General features: G+C 50.1%; 1 protein-coding gene across 1 annotated transcript in view; it reads right to left on the bottom strand.

The window, feature by feature from the left end:
- The window catches only part of ITPKB (inositol-trisphosphate 3-kinase B), a 48,058-nt gene extending 22,406 nt beyond the window's left edge, over positions 1-25,652 (bottom strand). Inside the window, exons 1-2 of the mRNA XM_015856978.2 lie at positions 25,289-25,652; positions 23,356-24,505 (exon numbers count right to left, since the gene is read on the bottom strand). Of these exons, the coding sequence (XP_015712464.1) occupies positions 23,356-24,360 (1,005 nt within the window). The 5' untranslated portion in view covers positions 24,361-24,505; positions 25,289-25,652. The remainder of the gene's footprint in view (positions 1-23,355; positions 24,506-25,288) is intronic.
- Between the last annotated feature and the right edge of the window lie 256 nt (positions 25,653-25,908).

The following is a 25,908-nucleotide window of genomic DNA, read 5'->3' as shown; positions in this document are numbered from 1 at the left end:
CACAACAGGTTTGAGATCTCTGCTTCTGGGTTGTGCCCCGTGAGAAGCCGTGGAGGTGCTGGAAAAGCATCACAGCCTGGCAAGCCTCAATTCTAGTGGCTTATAATGGCCAGGCCCCTCAGACAGAAGCCATGGGCTGGCACCTCCCTGTTTCCCTGGCTGTGCAGGTGATAGAGGGGTGCTTCACATACACTGCACCAGTGCCTGGACCAGAAGGCAGAGCCATTGCTCTCCTCTCCACCATCAAATCCTGCATTTCACGCCCTATCCATGCACACTTGGTCCCTCCTGTTTTCCTGAGAAGTGTGGCAAGTGCTCATCCCTTTTTCTCTTGCTTCAAAACAAACATCCGCACCCAGCATTTGCCAACCTCAGTGGCGTGGGTTGTGCCTCTCTCCATCCCTGTTACCATCTGTGGGCAGCTGCTGGCACCACTGAGGGCTGGTGCCCTTGGTGTTGGTGCGGGGCCCTGAGCTCTGCCACTACCAGAGCAGGGGGCAGGCAGGGTGACCACGGTCTTTTGCAGCCACACCAGCTTGCATATCACAGCAATGTGTTTCCAGAGCACTCCAGAGCAAAGAGCAGGGGGGTGAAGGGTGAGGGGAAGGGGATGGTGCTGCTGAGGATGTGTGGGGAGGAAGGCAGAGCGGCTCTTTGCCATTAGAGCCAAGCGCACCTCCTGCTAAGTGAATGCCCTCAAACAGCCTACCAAGCTCCTTCCCCACCTGCTTAATTCCAAAGAACCCTGCCTGGCAAAACAGCTCCTTATAGCACTTGATTTGGTGAATCCCAGCTATTGTTAAGAAATAAAAGTACCCTGCAGGTCAAGCTGGGAAGATCTAAACTGAGAGGTGGTGGGGTACGAGGACACACTTTTTAGGATGCAAGTGCATTAGGCAAAGGGAAAACCAATGCAGAAGTCTAATGGCAGACCACAGAGGCATCACAGATCATGTTCAGAGGCTGCTAGGTATACCCTTTTATGACTGACAGCCTTTTTTATTGTGTGAATAAATGAAATCAAGTAACTTCCCCCCCCTGTTCACTAACTCTCATCTGCATCTAGACAGTAATCCACAACTTCCCACAGCAAAATGCTGTGCGCTGTGAGAACAATCCCCTCAACCCCCCTGCGAGCCTGTATTCCCAGCACCCCCTGAAAGCAGACCTCTGCCCTCCCACACCACCCTTCTCAGCAGCACCGGGGCATTCTATCTCCCTCCCCCACTTCTCCCAGTTCTATCACAGAGCACCCGCAGCATCCCAGCACTGCCAGCACCTCCTGCTCCTCCCGCTCTGTCCCCACAGCCCTACCTGAGACAGGAGATCCCATAAGAGCTGCAGCAGCCCATCGTTGCTGTCTGTCCCGGGGCCACCCTGCATCGCAGTCCTTCCTGCCAGCAGCTCCAGGAGTTGTGGTGCCCAAAAGCTAGGTGCTCCCCTGCCTCATGGTGCACCCACTCAGCTCTGCAAACAGCTCTATGCTGTGCCCCAGTGGCTTTATAATTCTCAGGTGGCAATTCCTTAAGCTAAAGGCAGTTTTCCCACAGGTTTCCCGGATCTTCTGTATAAGGCTATTTGCCATGAATCAAACAGACTGCTTAGTCACCTCTGTTTGTTCAGCCAGTGCCAAGTCAGAGCTGCTATTTCACAGCATGTACTGTACAAAGTCATCAGTTCCTGTAAATTGGATGCAACACAGCAAACTGAATTGTATATTGTTTTCTATATTGCCCTGTTCTCTGCCAGACTGGACAAAACTTACTTTACGGTCATAAAAAAGAGAAAGAATAAAAACAAGCTAGGAAGTCATGTCAGAGCTGGTGGGAGGTGTCTGACTGGGTGCTGCGTGTGTCTGAGGAGGGCTGACTAACACTCCCGAGCTTGTCACAGGCAAGGGATCAATCACCAAAGCCAGTGGTTTTGACTCAGCGTTACAAAATTGGAGTGCCAGCAGGTGAGGAGAGATGAGACAGTATCCAAATTAAGAGCTGCTCTCCACTCTTGCCTGTTTCAAAACAGGGTTTAAAACACAGGTGCCCAAAGTACTTGGATTTGTACAAAAGCATCTGACACTGTCCCAGCTGATATCTGGGACTCTAAATAGGAGAGACTTGGATTTGATGGATGGACCACTTTGTGGATAAGGAATTGTCTGGATGGTCAGACTTAAAGAGTGGCAGGGCAGTGGGTAACAACCCTGCCCACAGCAGGGAGTGGGAACTGGATGGTCTTTGAGGACCCTTCCAATCCATAACATAAGGATTCTATGGAAGTCAATGGATACTGATGAAAATGCTGGCTTCTCTGCCAAACAGCCATGCTAAAACAGAGTGCACTTGAATTGGCTGCCAGGGAAGCTGTGATGGATGCCCAGGACATTCATTATTCCCATGGAGCTGTCAGCCCTGGAAGGGAGGCCGTGTTTACCAGCCCCAGTTCTGAGCGCATCCCACAGCCCCCAGCACAGGGTCCCCATGGCTGCAAACATGCTGACCAAAAGTGCTCAGAACACAGTGAGTCTCATTTAAACAAAAGAGCACCTTCACCCCAGCTGGGGGACATGCCAAGCAGCCCAGCTTGTTTGCAGCTCTGCTGTCACCTCCCATTCCCTGCTTTTGCTCCCAAAACAGGGCAGTTCCTCCGGTGCTTGCAGTAGTAGTGGGGCTGCATCCACCTCCACAGTCCTAACTGTGCATCTATTCTGGGCAATTAAATTACATCAAGCTCTTTCTTTCCTCTTGTTAAGTTTTCTATCTCAGTTCTCCTTCCTGTATTGATTATGATGTTTGACCAGTGTGACATTTAAATTCTTGAAAGCCCTCTGGCAGAGGAGGAGATATAATCAGGAAAGCACGCGTAATAATGTTGTGATAGCATTTAAAGTAAACAGGAATTGGAGCCTGCCTGTGGTACATCCTGTACAATAAAAGGACGAAAAGACAAACCATTGCCACTAAAACTGTATGCAGAGCACCTAATAAAACCTTCTGTGTTTCAAAGGCACAAGAACTCTCTGAATGCTCAGAGGCACAAGTCAGAGAGGCTGCGGGCAGAAGGGAATGACAAAAGCAGCCAAACCACTTCACAGAAGGACACAAGGTTAATAAGGAAATTGCAGAGCCCTCATTGGCACTGCCAGTGCGTGGGTTTAGTAGCACTGACTTGCCAGAGAGAGAGGGCAATGAGAGATATTGGGGAAATTTAGAGAAGAATCAGGACTAGCACAGCATTTGGGAAGGAATCCAAATGCAGAGAAGCAGTGCTCAGTACTGGGAGCAGCAGCCATGCTCAGCAGCTGAGGGCCTAGCACTGAGCTTCCTCCAAAGTACAGAGCTGTTCTGCCTCCAGGGCTACAGCACCCTCTAAACAGCACAGTGCTCCCATCAGCTGCCAGACGTAAACAAGTCCCTGTCCAGCTGTAATCCCAGTTTGGGAACAAAGCATCCAATAAGCCTAGATGGACATTTCATGCTGAAAACAGAAATGCAAGGGCAGACAAGATGTCCCCTACTGATGGAGGCACAGCCTGAGCCTCCTCAGAGACAGGTCCTTGCAGTTGAGCACTCTCGTGCACCCAGCAATCAGCCTGATGGCAGCAGGGAGACATCAAGCAGAGCTGGGCATCAGCATGAAATAGTGATGTTGCAGGGGACACTGCTAGCTCTGAGTCTTGTAATGAATGCTGCACACAGCCCTGCCAGGCTGGTCCATGACTAGCCATCCTAATGAGGAGGCTTTCTGTGCTATGTTTTGTTGGCGAGCAGCACAGAGGTGATGTGGGTTTAAAGGTTCACTAGCTCTGTCTCACTGCTCCTCCTTGTTTGCTTCTATTTTGACCTCAATTACTACAGCAACTAGGGATGCTTGTCATTTTTGTGAAGATAAAAGCAAAGGCAAACTTTATACTGGACCAAATCCTGACATTCTTTTTCAGTTTCTAGAATCCTTATTTGGAAAAAGCTTACCTTCATTACAGTTTCATCAAGAGCTTTGCTTTCCAGTAAGGATGGAGGGAAAACTGAAAGATGGTTTTGGAACTGGATCCACGTGGTGCAAATGCGATGCAGATGCCGCTAACACACAGCTGGAAGCACTCACACTGAACGCAGGAGCAGACAGAGAGCGTGTCACTTCTGGTCCCTCCCACATGGCAGCGCCTGTCCCCATCTACGCCTTGCACCATGACGCAAAGGATGTGGCTCACTCCGTAAATCCCTTCTCATGTCATTTTCATCATCCCACGATGCAAAGTTCACATCTTTGGATCTGAGGGTTGCTGGAAGCTCCAGAAGTTCAAGCAGTGGCAATGCTGGTGGCCACTGCACTGCAGCTGTGCTGCCAGCGTGTGTGCTGGTGCTTGGGCATGCATGTGCCATGGGTGCTCACAAGCTATTCCTGTCACCCCTCATGGCTGCAGCACACTGAGCAGCTGCACAGCAAGAAACAACACTCATCTGCATCAGACAGAGAGCTTTGGTTTTTGGGTTCTGGATGTCTGTGTGTATGCACTTGTGCTCTCCTTTCCCCCTCAATATCACTTACACTCAGCCTTGCTTAAACACAAAGGTCATCCACCTGCACACTACTGCATCTCATGTCAACTGAAAGGGGTGGCAAGGGAAATGGAAATCCGAACAGGAAATCTGTATGTGCCAGTTTGAGAGTTGCACAGAGATGTTTGTATCGGGGCTACCCTGCCTGCCCCCAGAAGGAAGTGTATTGCTGCTCTTTTCTTGCATGAGAGGCTAAGGACTCCCCTGCTGTGAGGTGATGCAAAACTCTGCAGTCACACATACCCTGAAACATCTGCTCTGCTGACCAGCTTCATCTGCTACAGCAGCTACTGTGGGAGGTAAGCAGAGAAAGAGGAAGGGAGGTGAGGGCCCGGCGTAGCCGAAATAATGAGGGCTGTAATTCATGGAGCTAATTGTAGCAAGGAGCTGTATAGACCCTTGAATCAAACTAAACATGGAAAGAGATGAAACTCCCTCAGGACTAGAAATGCTGCCTCTCCCCAGAGCAAAGCCCAGGCCAGAAAGCAGTCAGTTGTCAGAGACAAGCTTTATTGCCCCATGTGTGCAGCAGAACCCAGCTGTGAGCTGGCAGAGCTCCTAGAGCCATGGGATGCTGAGAAGAGCCAGTCCCATTCCCTATGGGGGAAGATCCCAGCAAAGGAGAAGGGAACTTCAGCAGAAATCCTGGCACAGACTGAAACTCTGGGGTCATAAGAGGGCAGTGCCAGAGGACCCATCCAGGAGAAACACATTTTATTGGACTGAGGAAGCAAAACGCCACATTTTGCCCCAGCTCCAGCAGAGGACAGGACAAGGGCAGGGAGCACATCCCTTCCCAGGGGCCCATGCAGCCCACTGGTGCCAGATGTGCTTCCAGCAGAGCTGCATGGCCTGTCCAGATCAAGAGGTTCAGATTGTTCCAGATCAATAGTGGGATCAAGAGGTCCCACTAAAATCACACCCCACATAGGTCAGTGGGAATGCAAGCTGGTCCCCAAGCCCCCTCAGGACTAATAGTGCTACCTCCAGCCCATTAGCTCCCTGTTCTGAGGCCAACACATTGGCTTCACCTCTAGAGCTAAAACCAGAGACTAGGAAAGGTGCTCTCAATCTCTGAGCAATAACCATGTAGCTCATCATCTTTCCCAATTAAACCTTCCCTTAAACAGAACCACAATGAAGGCCATGCTGGTAATTTTTAGCCCTACTTCACTTTTCTTTGCTTAAAAAAAGTGATTTAAAAACCCCTCCTGAAGAAAATGCACCTTCCCTCCCTGCAGGCCGAAGACCCCAGCTGTGCACTGTCAAACAAACATCCCATTACCTCGTTTCTCTCAGATTCTCTTTATTTTCTGCCATAAAGCAATGCAAGCGGCACAACCTTTCTAGCTAAAGCTGCAGGAAAGGGTGGGGTTTTGAATGCAGCCCAAGCCGAGCGTTATTTTTGCAACCATTTGAGATAGCAGCCAGACCCTCAGCTGAGAGCTGTGCTGAAACAATGACAGCCCGGGGGCTTTGCACTGGGGAAGGCTTTGCTCCCCAGGCCCATGGGTGGAGGATGCTCAGGGATGCCCTGTGGCTGGCACCTTCCTGGGGCAGCCATCCAGCAAAGGCACAGGCTTTGCATGATGTGTACTGGAGTTTACACCATCTATGGGGAGAAATGCCTCCCGTTTGGGTCCTGTTCCTGAACTCATTGGCCACAGGGGGTTGTTGTGCAATGCCACCCACACAGTGCAGAAATCCTGTCTGGTTCCTTTCACATCATGAGCTTATGGCGGCTGTTGAAATTCCACAGAAAGTCAGGAACTGGCTTACTGGGATTTTGTTGATCCCCTCTGAACTTCAGCAAATGTACTGCGACAATACCCCATAGCTCTGGTGAGACATGGCTGTGGAAATACAGGGACTGCAGTCCCTGTGCAGTCCCATGAGCTCTACCAACAAATGATCTCAAGACTGACACTGGCCCTTAGAAATTCTTGTCTTGAGAGACCCCGGGGGCACAGAAGCGAATGAAAGCATAAAGAAAACTAACTGCACAAATAGGATTTTTAACACACCTGGTGCCTGAGAATGAACTGTGCCCCTTGCTGATGTTAGTTCTGACAAACACACATCTTCCAAGACTAAGAGCTTCCCCAGAGCATCACATGCTGAGCATAATTATTGAGAGTGAGTTTGGGATGCAATCTTTTCCAAATGCTCTTACAGGTGCAGGAATGTGGCAGCCTGTAATAAAGGATGGAGCAATAGAGGAGTTTGTTTACGACCAATCAGACCTAAGCACTGAAAGTGTTTGCCAGCATCACCATAACCTGATTTAAAATCTGTTCTCTTCCACAGTGGAAGAACAAGCTCAGGCATCACCAGAGGCTCTCAGATTTGCAATTACTGTAAGCAGACTGCTGCTTCCCATGCACAGAAATACCTTCACAAGCTTTCCTACAAACAACCCAAAGCCTCAGCTACAGTCAGAACTAAACTGCACGCACCCCTCCTTGTGAACCCTTTGAGGGCAGTGCCAGGTATACGCATGTGCACACCACTGTGACAAGAATGTGAAAGGTGAGCCAAGGCACCTGGAGACCTAATGGCAGAAACTGGGGTTGGGACAGCAAGGAGCAGGGAGCAGGCTGGGCAGCGAGAAGGTGCCTGAGGAACTGCAGCCTGCTCCAGTGCCACGGTCCAGTTTTACAGGGTTCAAGGTGCAGAGGAGTTTTGCACAGAAGATGGGAGACATCCATGTCTCAGGCTGGTCTGTGCTGTACCTTGCATGTACAAGTCCCATACCTGGGTCCATGCACATACACGCAGCAGGCATGAATACACACAGCTCTACAGTGTAAGGCCGTGTATGTTCATTCATTGTAATGTTTTGTCCTCAGGACTGCAATTAATCTCACCTATTTTTAGACATGTTCAGTGTAGATGATCGCACTGATGCAAGTTAACTCCTTTTACAGTCAAGGCACTGCTCGGCCACAGTTGTGCTCACGCTGTGCATGCAGGTCACGTCAGCTGTGCTCTGCAGGGCCTATTTCTCAGCTCAGATTGAGCTTCTTGCCACAGATCCCACTCCAGACATCACTAAGTGCTCCTTGCTTTCCCCTGCACCTCCACAACACATCTTCCCACTCCATGCAGCTTTCCACATGATTTTTCCTTTCTCTTTCCTCCTCTCCCTCCCCTGGTCAGCTGCTGCACCCAGCTTCCATACGAGCTCCCCCTCTTCCTCCATCCCAAGCCATGCATCCCTCCCATGTCTGCCCGTCATGGCTGCACTGCTCTCTGCACCTCTGCTCTGAGCACCGCAGAGCTCTGCCTGCACCCCAAGGTGCCCACTTGCTTCCCTTGCCCCACACACCCCACATCCCCTGCCGCTCGCCACGCAGGCTCACCCCATGCAGCCGCCTGCCGCCATCCTGGCTCTGCCCAGCCTCCTCTGGGTGCTGGTGTGCTCTGTGCACAGAGAAGCTGAGCTGCAGGGACGCCTGTGATTTACACGTGGCTAAAGCAGATTCCCAGATGGCTTCACAGCTTCCCCTGTATTCTCTTCAGTCTTCCTGGCCCCAGTGGTCATTTCCCTTTTCTACCTGCCGTTCCCCTTCCTGCCTGCCTTATCTCTCTCTCTGACCCTGTGCTCCCACGCAACACTGTTCCCTCCCTGCAGCCACCCCGTCCCACTTGCCATGGGCACCCTTACAGACCCAGGGGCCCCCTACACGGTATCCTCTCTGCTTTGCAGCTCCAGCTGGCCCCCACCTGCCTTCTGGTGTCCCAAGAGGAGGACAGCCAAGAGGGCGATCAGCAAAAAGCTGAGGGGTGTCTGCCCTACACTTCACAAAACACAAGAGAAAAACAATATTCGGAAAAATGTTGTGGTCTATTTCCAGCTGCAGCGTGTGACCCTTTGTATGCTGCTGGGAGAAAGGCGAATGGAACAAGGAAACGGTGACATGATGGGACAGAGAAGAAGCAGTTTTGGGGACCAAGAGGACAGAGAAAAAGGGAAAAAGGAAACAGGAAAAAACAGGTAGATTCTTAGATGCACTTGGCACGCCTTTACAAAAGTTGCACTTCCTTTGAATTATTGGTGCTGGAGATATTTTCAGCCCAGCTCCGCTTCCCTTGAAAGATGAACTTGGCACGCATTCAATTCTCGGATGAGCTTGCAAAACATGAAAGAAGTTGCAAGTGTCACTAAAATATAGGACCGGCCTCTGTTCTGAGAGCAAGAGCTGCGCGTCTTCCTCTCACACAGCAAAATGGTGTCCCTCATCCTCTCCCTCCCTCCCCACAGATCCCCGGCTCCCCATGCCCATCTACCAATAACTGCAGGTTTATTTTAGCTCCACGTTGCACAGAAGCTGTTGCAAGGATCCCAACCGCACTGAGAGATTGACTCATCTGACGCCTGACTCCAGGACACCAAGGGAAAGACTTCTGCTTCACCCCTGGCTGCGCGTCATGTGTACCACCATAAAGAAACGCTTTGTCTGCTTACAGACATAGCAGTGGTGAGCCTAAGAGCCCTCAGCGTGAACAACAGCCCTGATCTAGAAAGAGAAATGGCAGACATTTCAAAATCGTTGGTTGCACTTTCACAAAAGGTACTTGCACCACTTTTTCCATTGATCTGATGACTCGGGTTACTCATCACGCAGCTCCTCAGACTGCTTCCTGTTCTGCTGGAGAGCTCAGCGGCTGCATGAAGAAACAGGGTATAGAACAGATTCTAACTTTAATTCGAGGTCATCAGAAATAGCTCTGCTGGATGGTTCCTTTTTCTGCTCCAAAATGTATTTATAACTTTACTCCCATTGGAGAGTACGACAACCTTGACCCGTCCTCCTCCTTGTGGCACCATTGCAGTGAGCAGTGAGTGCTGAGCCCCAGCGGCATTACCTGCACACACGACAGCCCTGCTTTGGGAAGAGATGGGATACGTAACCCCTGTGCCACGTTTTCCTGCTGCTCTGCCCATGCTGTGCTTTCTGAAGGGATCCCGATCCATTCCAGCTGTGAGGGGGATTTTGCAGTGCAGGCGGCTCTCCATGCTGGAGACGTTTATACAACACATCCTAGCCCAGCTCAGCCATTTCACGTTACTCTTACTAACCTTTATCCCTGCTGTAAGCCCACCAGATGCAGTGGAGCTACACCAGATCCGATTTGCCCCAGTCTCATCTCAGCCTTCCACTTTAAATGGAGCAATGCTCTGCACCGTCACTTATTCATGAAAAAAAAGAAGGGAGAGAAACACAGCTCAAGGAGTCAGTAAGTTTTGTTTGAAGGCCTGGGTTCCTGCAGTAGCAAAAGTAAGCAGCAAAGGACCAGCAGACAGCAGCAAATAAACACTCTGCACTGAGAGCAGCTGGGACTGCTGCTGCAAAATCAGCCTCCAAACTACACCTGGAGTCTCCTGCTACTCCAAAAAAGGCAGGGCGTTTTTCAGAATAGGAAAACCTGAGACATCCATGGTCTTCCATTACCCAACCTGAACATTAATATTTCTTCGGGGCTTTAGGGGCTTAGCGGTTGTTTTCAGAAGTATTTTGTCTTTGGAGAACTTACTCCAAAAACAAATCAGAGCGTTATCTGCGCTGCTTTGCAGATGTGAAGTGCCATGACATTGTTAGTGCTTCCTGGGCCAAGGCGTATTTCTCAAAGCCCTGCTCTGTTCAATAAACACTGACACTGAGCAGTAACATTCAGCACGTGTGTCGTAACGTGCGGTGTCTTACAGCTGGCCACGCTGTTTAAACTGACCTGCAGTTAAATTCCCAAGAAAGTAACTTCATTGCATACAATATAGAAAATGTTGCTGTTACACAAACCTATGTTTCCTGACAATAGCTCTCTTTACTAAATCTTATACACTGCAAATATTCTAGTTATGAGGCCAGCAGTAGCTCTAGCAAGTTTTCCAGAGGCAGCCGCTGTCCAGAAGACTGTATCCATGTGTTACACAACCTCTACAACTGCCCCAGTGATGCAATGGCACCAAAGTTGCCCCTGCAAATGGAACACTGGAGGAAAGAGGAGATGGGATACAGCCAGCCTCTGCTCTGGGATTAGTCCCTTCAAACATGTACTGGCTTTAACAATGCACTAAAAAGAAGAACATCCTTGTCTCATTCTCCATGGTGAAATGAAGATGCAAATCTACCAGCTGGAAAGGAAAAAGAACAGAGCAGCATCTTAACTCAAGAGGTGAGCTGGAGAACGTGTCAGTGTATCCAATGGAAGTAGATTTAAGCCCAAACACCCGTAATGCTGCTAGAGAACAGAGCGCTTGGCATCACTTCAAGACATCATTCAATTACATGCTAGTTTAGGATGGTTAAACAGCCTTGCTTGGCGTTCTCCACACACTGTCAGAGCCTAAAAGATCTGCACAGCCTTCACTAGATCATTGTCTCAATGCAATCATTCACTTGAAAAGCTGACATTTTTGCTATGCTTTCACAGTCTGCACCGGCAGGCTCTGCACTGCTTTCCCATTTTAAGATGAACAGTCAGATGTCTCCCTGTCTCCTAGCAGCTGCTTGTGCCAAAGATCTCTGAATCCCCTTTACCTGTTGAAAAAGTGCTTGAACTGTATTTCACGTAAAACTGAACAGAGAAGCAGTATGAACCTCCATGTGCAGTTTGTACAGCCCCTGTCCTCCAGTCACTGCTTTGGTCTCTGTCTGAGCTTCCACCTCCCAGCTTTGCCTTAGAGATGATTCCCAGTTTCCACGGAGCTGTAAGAGTCAATGCCACCTGCCGTCCCAGCCTCATGACACACGTACAAACAGGAAGGCAGATTTTGCTCTACTTGTCTATGGGCTTTTTGTTTCAGCCGGGGCGGGGAGGGAGAGCTGGCTTTCTCAGTTTGTTACAGGAAAGCAGAATCAGCTTACATGCTCTGCCCTTCTGGCCTTTCTTTCCATTCAGCCCATTTCTTGACTGCAGAAAGAAGCTATTTCAAGAGTGTGTTTGCCCACTTGTGCAGTTCACTGAGAGTTCTATCTGCTGTCCTGCACCACAGCGTGTGCTTTGTGCCTGCACCCTCCCAAGACACGGAGGTAAGGGGGACAGGAGACAGTCAAGGTAAACCCCTGCAAAGGCAGTTCCACTTCACCAAGGGATTGCCTTCTGCGGAGGAAATGGCACGAAATGTCCCAGCAAGGCAGAAAGCACAGCAAGGGACAGAGAACTCGGCCATGGTTCATCGTGCAGCAAATGTGCCTGTTCCTTCCCCACTGCCTAGGGAAACCCTGCTGCACATTTTGGCTGCAGCAGAGCATCTGCTAGCTGTTTGCTTGCTGCTCTTTAATAAATCAGCTGAATGAGCCCAGTGTGACTGCCGGGGGAGTGAAAGTCTGCCATTCAGCTGTGTGCAAACTCTGGCTTTTCTGAAGATTTCTAGATCAGATTTCAGGGCCCCATGAGTTTGGGTTACTTTTCTAACCGAAGTTCCACATCGCATCTTCCGGAGAAGCTGCCAGTTATCTACAAAACGTACAGCACTTATTAATTTGATACCACAGGTTTCAATCTGAATCACAGTGAAGAGTGACTGACCTCAGATTAAACTAAAGCCCGTGCTCCATGGCACTGCACTGAAAGGTTGGGCAGCATGGGAGCTGGATGGAGCACGGCTTTCTTGCTATCAGATCTCAACCAAAAAAACAGAGGAGAGGGGATGTTCAGGTCAAACCAAACACAGGATGAAACTGTCGGGAAGTGGAAGGAAAACTCTGAAATGCCTCATTTTAGTCACAGCAAGAGGTGGTGTTTCAATTTGGATTATGTAACTTCTAAAAAACTCTCTTCTTTTTCAAATGAAGAATCACAGAATCACCAAGGTTGGAAAAGACCTACAGGATCATCCAGTCCAACCATCCACCCATCTCCAATAGTTCTCACTAAACCACGTCCCTCAACACAAAGTCAAATGTTCTTTGAAAACCTCCAGGGTCGGTGACTCCACCACTTCCCTGGGCAGCCCATTCCACTGCCTGACCACTCTTTCAGAGCAGTAGTATTTCCTAACCTTAGCCTAAATCTCCCCTGGCACAGCTTGGAACCATTCCCTCTAGTCCTATCACCAGCTACATGAGAAAAGAGACCCCCAGCTCACAACAACCTCCCTTCAGGAGGTTTTAATGTGTTTTAATGCCAAGGTCAACTTTTAAGTGAAAAGAAATGCCATTTTGAATCAAATCTACATTTCAAATGCTTGTAAAACACCAACAAACCATTCCCCAAATGAAATACTTCATTCTGAAAGTGTCAAAATGACACACGCTGCTATTTTTAACATCCCTCCCTCTTTCCCCACCTCTGTTGTTTTGTTGGTTTTTGGTTGTTGTTGTTTTTCTAGGTCAGAACTATTCAGGAAATGTGTTTGAATTTGTGAATCATTTTGCTCCCCCTCTCCCTTGACATTTGCTGGAAAATGCACTCTTTTGCCAAAAAATTATTCCTCCAGCTCCAAGCAGCTCCTACAACATCCATCCTGCCAAGACTTTTTCTGGACGGGACTGGGGGTCTGGCTGTCTGGGGTACAAGCTACAGATGTTCCAGGGCAATGAGCAGGGCAGGAAGGAGAACCTCAGCATCCCTTCAAGCAAGCTACAGACTCTAATGAAGATCAGCCCTACCCACTGCTGCTGCTTGAAAAAGCTGTGCAACCAACCACGGAGTTGGCCTCCAATAGAAACCACCACGCAGAGGGAGTTCCTCAATGAGGCTGCACTGGCTTCCAGGTGCTGGGGGAGAGTGTGGAGTTTTGGTTCTCTTGGAAAAAAATGTTCAAATCAACATCGGACCCTGAGGGTGAAGGGGGTGTGCTGTGCCTTGGGGCTTGGAGCTGCTGCCACGCAAGTTTATGGAAACACTGGCTTTGACTTTGATGGAAACATGACTGTACCCAGGCTTGCAAGGCCATACAGAGATATAACTCTTTGCAGTCTGGTGGTTCACAGTACCATTTACGTCTCTGCAATGTGAGTGTACATATTACTGCTCTCATTAGCGAGTGTTTTGCTCCTACCTCAAAACTTTTAGCAAGTGGAAAACCTGGATGCCCTTCAGTCCTCATGTCCAACCTGCCTGTAAGCATCACAGCCTCTTCAGGATGACATCCCTAACAGCATCTTTCCAACACACCTACCCAGCTAAAACTCACCTCCGGGGCTCACCATTTCCTCTCTCAGTTTCACATACTCCGCAGACTTGCTTTGCAAAGATCCATCAAACCCACTGCTGAAAGATGACTTTCCGATTCTGTCATCTGGCCCCTCTGCATCTCTTCCAGCCTCTTCATCTCAGTTCCTTCCCTCTAGGTGCATCAAGCCTCAGCTACTTGGCTTTTCTTTCCAAATGTGATTTATTCTATTCCCATCACATATTTCAGTGCTGAAAGGTCAACTCCTGCGTATGCTCAAGCATGAGATCAGCCTATATTAAACAGGCACCTCTGTGTTTTTTCCCTTTCTGGGAAGGATTCCCATCCACAAGAACAGACCTGGGATGTGGAGTTGTTTTTAGGCTCGTTAAAAGGTCGGAGATCCAGTACCGGAGCTGGTTGGGCTGTACAATATGGTACAGACAAAACACCCCAGGTGGCACTGTGCTACCTCTGCATCTCTCTCATCTCTGGCCTGGCACCTGCTCCATGTCACAGACACTTTTGGTGACCCAGATTCACACACTGTCTTCAGCAGCTCAGAAAAGCCCTTCCCGCAATGGGGAGCAACATGAGAAAACAGAGACCAGGGGAGAGAGGCCAAAACTGTTCTTCTCAAGCTGACATGTAGATGAGGGGCTGCACATTTGTATTAACCTCCTGTGCAAGGAAGCCTCCCCAAGAGCCTGCTGACATTAGCTGCACCCTCCTTTGAAAGAGGGTCTCTTTTGGCTCCGAGCTGGTTTTCTACCTCTTGCTCTGGAACAAATGAACTTTAAGAAGATTCTTTTTCAGAGGTGGCACATCTAGCTTTAAAGCTGTGGTATACACAGGTTGTGCATGAAGGTAGCAGCAGCATGACACCTGACGAGGCAATTCTGTGAGCTTTGCAAAAAAGATCAAGATTAGATCTCACTCTGCTGAAGGTATGGGAGGAAAATGCAGGATTTGTCAAGCAGAGAAAGATAAAGTGGATTGGGAACATTCTGTATACAAATTTCTAGGAGAACATTAAAGCAGCGGCGATGGGAGATGACACTAAAGGTTTCTTCAAACAACCTGTTGCACTGCGCTGCCTTTTAAAGTACAGCAGTGATTCAGGTGGATGGAGATAAGGTACCACGCCAAAATCTCATTCCTTTGTTTCCTTTCTGGATGCCCTCATCTCCACCCCAGTAAGACATTCCTACCACAAAAGCGCAGGCTGAAGGGCTGTCAGCTCTAAGTAAATACGGCTCTGAAGAGATAATAACTAACAGCTTCTCTTCCGAAGCTGCTTGGCAAATGCATTTCTGAGTGCCTACTACTTCTGTGACGTCACCCTGCTTTCAAGGTATATTGACTGGCAGCAGCTGAGATGGCCCCATGCAGCAGGAATGGGTACAGTGGAGGCTGTGTGGGGTGCAGCTGGGTACCAGACAGCTGGTGGGACACAGGGGCCATCTCAACGCCTGCAAGCTGCGCTCAGCTCTCAGCCTGGTGCTGCCAGGAGGCTTTGGCACCTCCGCATGCACCCCCATCAGCAGCCCCTGTTTGGGCACAGCTGCTATTCCACATCCCCACCTGCACCAGCACCCACACACACCACAACCCTGCAGCCCTCTGTGGCCACTCAGTGTTGGTACTGAGGACCTCAGGAGGCATGAGACAAAGCTGAAACATTGGGCTCTGGTGGAGCTGAACTATATAGACATAGGTTAAATAAAAAAAGAAACTGGGCTCCATTTAGGATTTCAAAGAAATGTCTGAACCTGTGGGGTCCTATTCAGGCTTGCCTTTGGTTTTTTCCTGGGCTCTGCCTTTTAAACCAGCTCTGCAGTCCTCGGTAAGGGCCACTTTGCAGTTGTTATTTGAGTTCCTTGCCAATCTGTTGTTGGATTTTCCACTTAACATTATTAAGGGATTAAGTTGTTTGTCTCATCATCTTTTATCTGTCCTGTTGAATTTCCTACAAACAGACCTTAGCCAGACCAAAGCAGATAGAAGGGAAAAAAACCACCAAAACACTTTCAAGATACAATCACAGTTCAGGATTTGTCCTTATTACTGTTTAAATTTATTACTTTGGATATGTAAACTTTGCTGACTCCTTAAATCTGGAATGTATTAAAGAAAGCATGAGGCATTACAGCATGTCATAGTATTATACTGTCCTGATTCAGCTACAGCTGGGGAAGAAACATATAACGGGAGATCCTGCAGAGCTGGACATTTTGGACTCAGATCATCAATTGCCATAGAGAAGATAAAAACAAATGTAGCTGAGCCTGGAAAGAATGTTGCTAAAATTGGACAAACATTTAGTGTGTGTAGCCTAGGGGTGCAATAACTTTGCCTGTAATTTAACAAAACCCACCCACATAAAACATACCAAGAGAGATTGCAGATCGGACTCTGATCTGCAGCCTGCCAAAAAAGCAAGACTGACTTTCTCTCCCTTCCTACAGATGCAGGTTTGAACGGTCCCTGCAGAGTGTTAAATATATATTACCCATAATAGCAACCATATTACATTCGGACGTGTTACTAATTCTCCCCCGGCTGCCCTGCGCCTTGCTTGAAGCAGGAGGAACCCCTGGAGATGCCTGATAGTGCTCATGGTGGGAAGGGATCTGCTCACCACCCCCTCACCCCAATCCATTTGGGCTCAGCTCTTTTAAGGAGCACATACACAGACTCCCTCACCCACTGTATTTACGTACCCATTCATTAAAGACATTTTGTGTTTAGCACAGTGGGATAGAACCTATTCTTACACCTCCCCAAAATACTTTGTTGAAATATGACTGCAATGAATGGGGCTTAGCAGTGAGCTGAAGGCAAGGCTCTGCTCCCACCCTATTAGCAAGGAATGGAGGCGTTAGCAAGGAGCAAGAACAAATGCTCAACCTTAAATGCAGCTTCCAAAAAGCCACAGAGCAGATCTCTGCTTGGAACACTCCTGCCCCAAAGGCTGTGTGCATCAACAGACAGAACCTGTGTGGGGACTGCTTCTCTGTTCCATTATCTCAGCTTCACATGGGGCACGCTGCAAGGTGTAACTGGATACGTGCAGGGAAGACAAAGGGGAAAAATGATCAAGGACCGAATCCGCAGCATACTCCTGCTGGCCTCAGCGGAGCTACAACAGCTTTTATCAGCATTTTATCTGACCCTAACAAAAGAAGTGAATTGTTTAGCAAAGGAAGAGGGTTCTTTGATTGTATCTTGCTGCAGATGAATTGCCCAAGCAAGGGCAAAGGGACAGGAAGCGATGGGGGAGGAGGAGGTGCTGCTGAAGGTAGGTGCAGCCGTTGCCGTTGCTCAGCCTTCTGCTATCCTCCACTTGGTGCACACTTCTGCCTGCTCCCTGGCATCACAACCCTACTGACAAGTAGTGCTGGGTATTCCAGGTGATGATGATACACCGGTTTTCATTCAGGCAAAGCCCAAGGCATTTGGATTGAAGGGAGTTTGGTGACAATAACGTCTGTGGGAGAAGATCGTCCTCTGCTTTGCACAGTCTTAAGATCCCCATTTTCCAAAACACTAGGTGCAAGGTGTAGAGCAAGGATGAAACTCCAGAAGCCAACAGTGAGCCCTACATCAATTCAATGAGGTCCACAACACAGGAACTGCAGGTGCTGACCTCTCTGCAACCCAAATGTGTGATCCGAGTGGTGAAGAGAATCTAATTCTGTGCTTTGAATGAAAACTCATTAAAATGTTTGTCAGCGTGGTACTTCAGAGCCCTTAAATGTCTGTCTGGGGGTTGAGGGATGCTTAACTACTCCTTAGGAACCACAACAGTGCTGAATGCTAATGTAGTTCCTGTTGTGTAGTGCTGATCAGATGATGCGCTGTACTACACAAAGTTTCAAGTGCTAAGCAGAACTACACCACAGTTCTCCTCCCAGAATCAATCCTCATGTTTTGGATAATCACATATCATGGATCTGAAAGGAAGAACTGAATTCCTTCTAGCAGGTTCTCTCCCCTTCTCCACACCATTAATAAAATCACTATTTAAAAGAAAAAGCAGCCAGCCACACACTTCTTCCCATAGCTGAAATGATGGATAATGCTGAAATCAATGTAGTGAAAGGAGAAAGGTTAGCATGGATTTCCAAGTGTACCCATGTACCCACACCAACCGAAAGGCGCTGCTGAGCATTCATCCCGTCTGCAGAGCAAACTGCACATTTTGCTTCCTCAACACTGACTGAAGAGTCAGACGATGGGCACTTTCGTTTGAAGGTGGAAGATCTCAGACTGGAGCCTTCACAGCCGATGTGCAAATGGTGCGCCTGGCTCTTTGTGTGCGTGATGAATGTGAATGTAGTTCTGGTAAGTATTACAGAAGACATTAACGAGCCATTTAAGAATAGATTCCCATCTTAAGAACACTCTTGGCTAATCCTAAAGATACTGTGGGAACAAATAGAAAAGAAAGGTATCGCAGAAGGGGACTCCCATCCAGGGAGGCTGAGCACAGTGAATTCCGTATGTGGGCCAAACTGAGTGACCCAGCAGGCATGGAAGCCCACGTTGCCCTAAAAGTCACATTTGAGAACAGGGATTAGGCTGCTAAGTTACTTGGTAATTTGTAAATGTTAACATTTAGTTTCCACAGTCTGTTAAATATTAACATATCTTTCTTAGAAAGCTTGGCTGGGCTTTATTGGATGAAAGCAGGTCAAATTTACTGCACAAATTTACCTACTGCTATAAACAAAAATAATCTCTAACAATTACAGAAGACTAATCTTAGCTGAAGCAAAGTTTAACAGTGTACATAGATGCCATTATTTCTCAAGTGAGTTAGAACAGATTTACATGTAGAGAAAACATGAGCTCAGCGCTGGCTTTCAGTCACTGCATGGCATGCAAGGGCTCGGCTCTGCACTAATATTTTCTTCTCATGCAAATCCGTCCTAACACATTATAGAAATAATATGGAAAACATGAGACAGGTGCTGACTACAGTTGGATTGGTTTTTGTCTTTGCAAGGCTCTAGAATGTTAGAGACAAAACTGTAAAGTTTCCACTGATCTGAGAGTTTAATTTTGAGGACATTCAGCTTAATGCCACATGGGTCCAACCAGCAAAGCACCTGACATCCTGCAATTGCCATCTGCAGCTGGAGATCCTAGAGATGATGAGCCTAATGCTCGCTCTTGTTTGTTCTTCCTGCACCTCAGAAATGCTTCAGGCTTTCTTCCATTTCTTTATGAACTTCTTCAGTGTGAAATTGTTTTAAAAACAAAATATGCAAGAGACGTCAGCTGTGCTAGCAAGTAAGGCATCTGCTATGCACCCTGTCATTCCTGTGCTGTCAATCGTGGAGAACATTAGCAAAGAAGAAACCCTTCCCAATGAACTTAGATGTGTTGATGAAAATGGATCTGAAATAGCACTGCGTATCTCCCACAAGGTTATTGCAGCATCTTCACTTACCCTGCATGGGTGGGAGCCCAGAAGAAAGCTGCTTATCTGCCGAGAAGGCCACATGAGTAGGTAGGAGATGAGCTACCATAGTGCAGTACTTCGTGAATTCCCAAGAGTGCACAGACTTGGCCTGCTGACAGCCTCACACTCAGCCCAGCCTGCCAGCCACGGGTGGGTCAGCCAAAACATGCCGTGTCATCAGGTCTGCTGAATATGCAGGAGCATATTCATGTGGAGGTGCCCACCTCAGCTTCCTCTGTTTCTTGAGTCTTCCCACAGCAGTGCTGAAAGAGGTTCAGTCCTCAAGGGAACGGCATGGAGCTGTGTCTGGGGAGAGGCAGGTGGGGGTTAGGAAATGGCTTTGCACCAGAGGGTGGTGGGCATTGAACAGGCTGCCAGGGCAGCAGGCCTCGAGCTGCTGGAGTTCAAGGAGCATCTGGACAACACTATCAGACATAGGGTCTGATTTTCAGGTGGTGCTGTGTAAAGCCAGGAGCTGGGCTCAAAGATCCCTCCCAGTCCCTTCCACTTCAGGATATTCTGTCATCCTATGATTCTATGACTCTGGCACCTCACCTGGAGGACTAAGCATCTTTCCTGGGCAGCGCCATGCGTACTGCTTAACAGTACACATTGCCAGAGCAAGCATGCCAACATGCTACACATTGTATTGATACTATACTGGTGATACCACTCCAGCTCATAAGCTTAGGAGCTTTTAATACCAGTGTGACAGGAGGAAGAAGCAAAGTACATAAACGCAGTGAGCATAAAAATGCATATTCAGAAGGGCTTGCACGCATCACCATAGCCATGCAGTCACGGTTTCTGTTACACAGAGACTTCCTGATCACAGTGACAGCTAGGAAAGGGAACGATGTTTAGTTTGATGGATTTTTATAGGAGCAAACTCTGCTTACACTGTGGAACATCTCAAAGAGAAATAAGGGTCCCACTGGCCCTTGGCTGACGCAAACCCTATCTAGACCTGTCTCCTTTCAGAAATACAGCCACTGCAAGTCAAACAAATAAATCCATTTAAAACATGCTGGTCAGCAGCAACGTCATCAGTGTTTCCCAAACACTCTTGCCATTTTGCACATGTTAATGGAAGTCTCTAACCCAAAGTAAACTGCTCTGCCTACTGAAAGGAGGAGAGGTTTCACAATGAACTGGGAGCTTCTTGATTACTATTCAGCATACATTCCTGTGCCTGCACAACAGCTGTGAGAAAGACAGGAAGAGGAACACTATAGTATTTTGCACTGCTTTTCCAGGAAGTTTATTTTTTTCCCTTGACATGGTATTTTTCTCTAGTACACACTTGCACAATTTCTGCATTTCCTTTGAGTCCTCTTGTCTTGCTTCTAGCTCCTCGAGAACTGACAAACTAGAACATTTAGTTCAATGATGATGACTTACTGTAATAATCAGCACTGGAACCACTTTTGCTAAAGGAATACAGCCGGACTGGGGCCAGCTGTCCTGCTGTGAAGCATGCCTCAGCCTACCAGCTTTTCCTTCACTTCGCAAACAGTGTCCCCCAGGAACAGACATACTCACAAGTCCATATTTTTCCACTGAAGTCAGCGGGAGCCACAGCTAGAACGGGGCTTCTTTGGGGTGAGAAATCTGCTCTAGGAGCCAGGTCACCGCCCAGAGCTCACTGTGCCACTTGCAGTAGGGATGTGGAGCACGCTCTCCCTCCCCTGCATATCCAACCTGCCCAACCAGCCAGGAGAGAAGAAATCCTCCCCTGGCACAACACGTGCTGTGACAGAGCCCTTCCAAAAGCTGCAGTGTCCCCTCAGCTCGGGCAGCGGGTGGATGGACACAGCTACTCCTTCCTGCAGCTGCCCAGGCAGGGTATGCAGAAAGGGCTGCCCCACGGTGAGTTGAACTACAGAGTGCTGGACAGAGTCCTCCCACGCAGCCCAAGAAGTGTCATCGCTTCAGCATCTTTGAAACCCTGCAAGCATCAATAAACAAGTGTGGGGTTTCTCGAGCAGCAGCCCACAGCCTGGGGAAAGCCACAGCCGAGAAAGCCCTTACGTGGAGGTTTACTCAGGCCTTAAGTGGATTTGTAATTAGACAACAGCAAAATGTCAGACTGCTCTTATCGTCACTGTGCTTCACAGGTCTTTCACAATCACAGCATAGTTGCTGTTTCCAAGTGCTGCACGGCCACCGTGCTCCAGGGCCAGGCAGTGCACTGAGCAAACAGTTTCAGCAAACCATGGCTGAGCTGATATTCAGCCACAGGGCTGCTGCAGGTCACCGGGATCAAACAAAGCGGTCCTGCCACATTCGTCCCTTCCATGAGGAGAAAACATTTTCTTCAGCTGATGATGCATCACGCAGACCCAACTGCAGGTGAAGCTCCCTACCTGAAATACACCAGAGGACGAGGCTGTGCCAGATGCAGGGATCTGCCCCTTCCCCGGGAACACCGGGAGGAACTCCAGCAGACAGCCGGACATCCCGAACAGATTGGCTGAGCCTGACAGCCTCCAGAAAGGAAGGGCAGCAGCAAGCCTGCTGTTTATCAAATCTGTAAACAAGCTATGGAAGATGTGCAGTGCAGAACGTACCAGCAATGAGAACGGCTTTCCCACTGCTCACCCATCCTCCTCTCCTGCAGGCTCCCCAGCCCTTCCCTGAGGCACCTGGCACACACTGGCAGCACCGACCTACTCAGCTCAGAGGGGAGATGGTTTGGAGATGGATTGATTTTGACAGTAATGCATGAGATGCAGAGTGAGCTTCTCACACATTCTCACAACCCACTTCCGGACAGTGCACATTGTTAAAAACAAATAGTGAGTTCACAAAACAAATGATCGTGCACCCCGACACCGCTTCAGTAGGTGTCTTGTGCTGTCACTATGGATTTAGGATGCTGCCAACCAGTTGCACAGTCAGCCCAAAGCCCTGGGACACTTTCCACAGCAAGATGAGGCACAGCTTGGCCCATCGGTGAGCCGTTCTCAGAACATCAGTGCCACCGAGCAGAAGGAACAGTTGTCAGCGTGGAGGATGGAGCAGAGATTACTAGATTACTACAGCTCGTGCACAAAAGCATTGGAATTTAATCAGCAGAGGCAGTGATAAAAGGCAGCGATCTGATTCATCTGTCAAGAGCCCCCAAATACAAAACTGTCTGCAAACATGACAAGCCACACATTTGTAACTTCATTAACCATGCTTTTACTCAACTGCTGCTCTGTCCTGAGCGGAATCGAGCCCCAGTTCTTGGAAGAGAACGAAGCACGTAGGAAAGTAAATATGTTTATTTCAGTCCACTGAGTGTTTGGTAACCACAGTGTGTCAGTGCTTCATGACTTTGATAACTTTACTCTGCTTTGGACTTCCTTGTGTAACTGAGCTGAGCAATTGAGTTTCATTATCGCGTATCTTTGGAAATTAAACAGAGTGAATCGCACCACTGACAGCTGACGGGCCATTACCAGGCTCTTTACAAGGAAGGAGGCAGTGGGCAGCCCTGCATTTCTCAGGGTTTGTCAGTCTCAAAACGGGGTGATGTCTCCCATCTGCATGATAAGCCCACATGCAGATCAGAGAACCTTGTGACAGCCACCCTGGGAGGTTCAAAGCCCTCTAGAGAAGCAGTGTGACAGCTCAGAGCAAACCTCTGTGCAGAGCATTCAGACACAGGATGAATCCCCAGCATGACACAACAAATCCCGTGAGCGTCTGCCTTTGGAGAATGCCTCAAAGCATCTTCTTCAAGGAGACCTCCCTGCTTTAGGGAGAAGACAGCACCGATGCTTTCTCTTTTCTCTTACCTGAAGCTTCCCAACCAGCCATGTGGGAAAGAAAGATCCAGAAACAAATGAACTTAATATAAACACCTAAAAATATGCTTGCCTAAAATATAAGATACTCCATAAGCAAAAAGGGTTTTTTTTTATAAATGGGAGGTAGCAGAGATTCTCGTGAATTGTGCTTCCATATGAAAGGCACCCAGACACCATAGTGATGGGCATCACCATGTATAAACAAAACAGACGCTTGGCCAGCAAGACTTCCACTCTGAAGAGGAACTAAATTCTCCCTTAGGCTCATGCAGATCACGGGAATCCTCATGGGAAACCCAGGGATACAATTTCTCTGAGGATCTCTGCTGCCACAGACCTCTGCCTACCCACAGTGCCCATGCCACGGATGTGGGGCCGTTCCCACCTCCCGAGGGCTGCCCCAGGACTCACCACTCGGGGCTTCTGCTGGTCCAGAGTCTGCAGAAAGGCGGGTGCCTGGTCCAGGGTGCGCTCAGGGTCACTGGAGATGTCCTCCTCGGACTCTTCCCAGGATGACGAGAAACCGGTGGAAGAGGCTGATGATGAGGACAGCTTGCGGACAGGCAGGCTGCTGGGAGGCACGGCACCCGCCTCCTCCTCTGTGCCCCCCAGGTCTGTGATGATGACAGCGGGGATGCTACCACCACCGACTGGGTACTGGCCCTCCAGTCCCGAGGTGGCCATGTCCACCTCACCTCGCTGTGGGCTGCTCCCTGATGGCTCCATTTCCACTTCCTGCCCCATGGCCTGCCCCTCTGTCACCACGAGGCCCGCAACGCTCGGTCGATCCTGGGCCACACGAGTATCAGGATCATCACTCTCCCCATAAGCCCGTGGCCGGGGTCCTGTGCCAAGCCCCATCATTGGCACTGTGGGGCTGGCAGGTCGGGGTGAGGATGGTCGGGGTGAGGAAGGTCGAGGAGAGGATGGCCGAGGCGAGGATGGCCAAGATGAAGATGGCCGAGGTGAGGATGGCTGGGGCGAAGAAGGACGAGGAGAGGATGGCGGGGGGCTCCACAGCGACTGGGCCCCGGAGCTGTGAGCCTGGATGTGTGCCTCGAAGAGCCCCACTTTCTGGTTCACCTGGACATTGTGCAGCTCTCTCTGCAGGCGCCGTGCTGCAGGGGAGCCTGGCGGCCTATCTCCTCCCCGGCTGCCCCGCCGTCCCCCGGGGCTGCCCAGCTGCGGAGGGGATTCCTCAGGCGGAGGGAAGAGGAAGGCAGAGCTGAGGCGCGGGGAGCGGGGTGGCACGGTGGTGGGGCTGAAGGCAGGGAGCGGGCAGCAGCTGCCGGCTGCCTCGGGGCTCCTGGGCAGCGCTTGCCTGGAGGGAGGTGGTGTCTTGCTCCCACTGCTTTTCACCTCACTGTTGCTATTCATCATCACCAAGCTATTGAGCGCATAGCAGTACACAGCCATAGTAGTCAGCCGGGGCGCACAGGCAGGCCGCCACCTCGGCTCTCAGGCTCAGCGGGGCTCTCTCCAAGCCAGGATCAGCAGCATCGCCAGGGAGCAGCAGGGGAGCTGGGCTGGTCCTGGTCCACAGCTCCATAAAACGGGATGCCTAGAGAGAGGGAGAGGGAAAAATGAGAGCGACTGTGTGCACAGTGGGCAGCCATTCCTGCAACAGAGTTAGGGAGTGCCGGCCCAAACGGTGGGAGCCGCAAGTTGGAAGCTTCTGAGTGCTCGTCCCAAAAGCTGACATCTTTGGAGGGAAGTGAAGAAGTCCAGATAGCTCAAATTTGCCACCTTCTGGTTTGTCACCTACAACCAATGGCAACCCAGTCTCATGCAGCGACTTCCTTCAGTGATACCTGCCTGCCCAGTTGGCACGGGACAGGACCACGTCCCCACCACCACCCAGCCCACCTACACACAGCAGCACAGGTGTGTACAGCTGCACACGTTCCATCCCATTTCCCTGCGCACACCTCTTGGGCTGTGCAGCTGCCACAGTAACAGCCCTCGTCCCGCTCAGGGAGGCAGCTGGGAGCAGCTGCTCTATGTGCTCCAAGAGGTGCTCTGCTTTTGCCTCCTGCCGTCCCTCTAGTCTCCCGCCTGCCTTTCCGGAGCCGCGATCCTCATCCCGTGCCCGGCGTTGGGAACCCCACGACATCCACATCGAAACGCAACCTACGCGAGGGTGTGGGCTTGTTTATGCCCTTATGTGCCAACCCCGGCGACGGGCGTACACTTCTTCGGAAGTACCGCGCTGCCATCACACGCGCCCCCCGCGCATCCCCGGGCAGATAAGCGCCCCCAGGTTTCCTCGCAGCCCCCGGCACTCGGAACCCGGCTCCGTCCCCTCCCTCTCGGCCATACCGGAGGGCAGCCCGGAGGCGCTTACCTGGAGCGGCTCAGCGCCCGCCGCCCCGCCGGCCGCAGCGCGCTGCCGGAGCCATCCCCACGGTGGCGGAGCCCCGCGCTGCCCGCGGGTATATCGCCCCTCGGGGGCCGGGAGCGCCGCGTTCCCCGCTCCGCGCTGCGGCCAGGACCGCGGGGCGGCCGCGGAGCCCTGTCGTCGTGCGGCCGGAACGGCGGGGAGAGCAGGATGAGCAGGAGGAGCGGGAGGAGGAGGAGGAGGAGAAGGAGGAGGAGGAGAGGGAGAGGAGCCGAGAGAAGGAGGAGAGCGGAGGGAGGGGGTAGGAAAGCAGGAAGGAAGTTGTGAGCCTGTCTGGGGTTGAACTCAGCGGAACAAGTTTCTTTTTTTTTCTTCGCTCCGTCGCTCGCTCTGTGCTGCTGGGCAGCACCGCGGGAGGGAAACACTAAAAAAAAAAGAAAAAAAAAAAAGAAAAAAAAAAGTTTCCATTGTTAACTAAGAAAAAAAAACAACAACCACGTTTCGGCCTCTGTGGGTTAAAGATACACGATCCGTTTTCCACCCCTCGCCCCGGCGCCCTGTGGCTGCAGCTCTGCACGGGGCCTGGCACTGCGGGGCTGCACATGGCGCCTGGCACAGCTGGCAGG

Source organism: Coturnix japonica, chromosome 3, assembly GCF_001577835.2.
Source record: "Coturnix japonica isolate 7356 chromosome 3, Coturnix japonica 2.1, whole genome shotgun sequence".
Classification (NCBI taxonomy): domain Eukaryota; kingdom Metazoa; phylum Chordata; class Aves; order Galliformes; family Phasianidae; genus Coturnix; species Coturnix japonica.
This window is presented reverse-complemented; position numbering and strand designations above follow the sequence as displayed.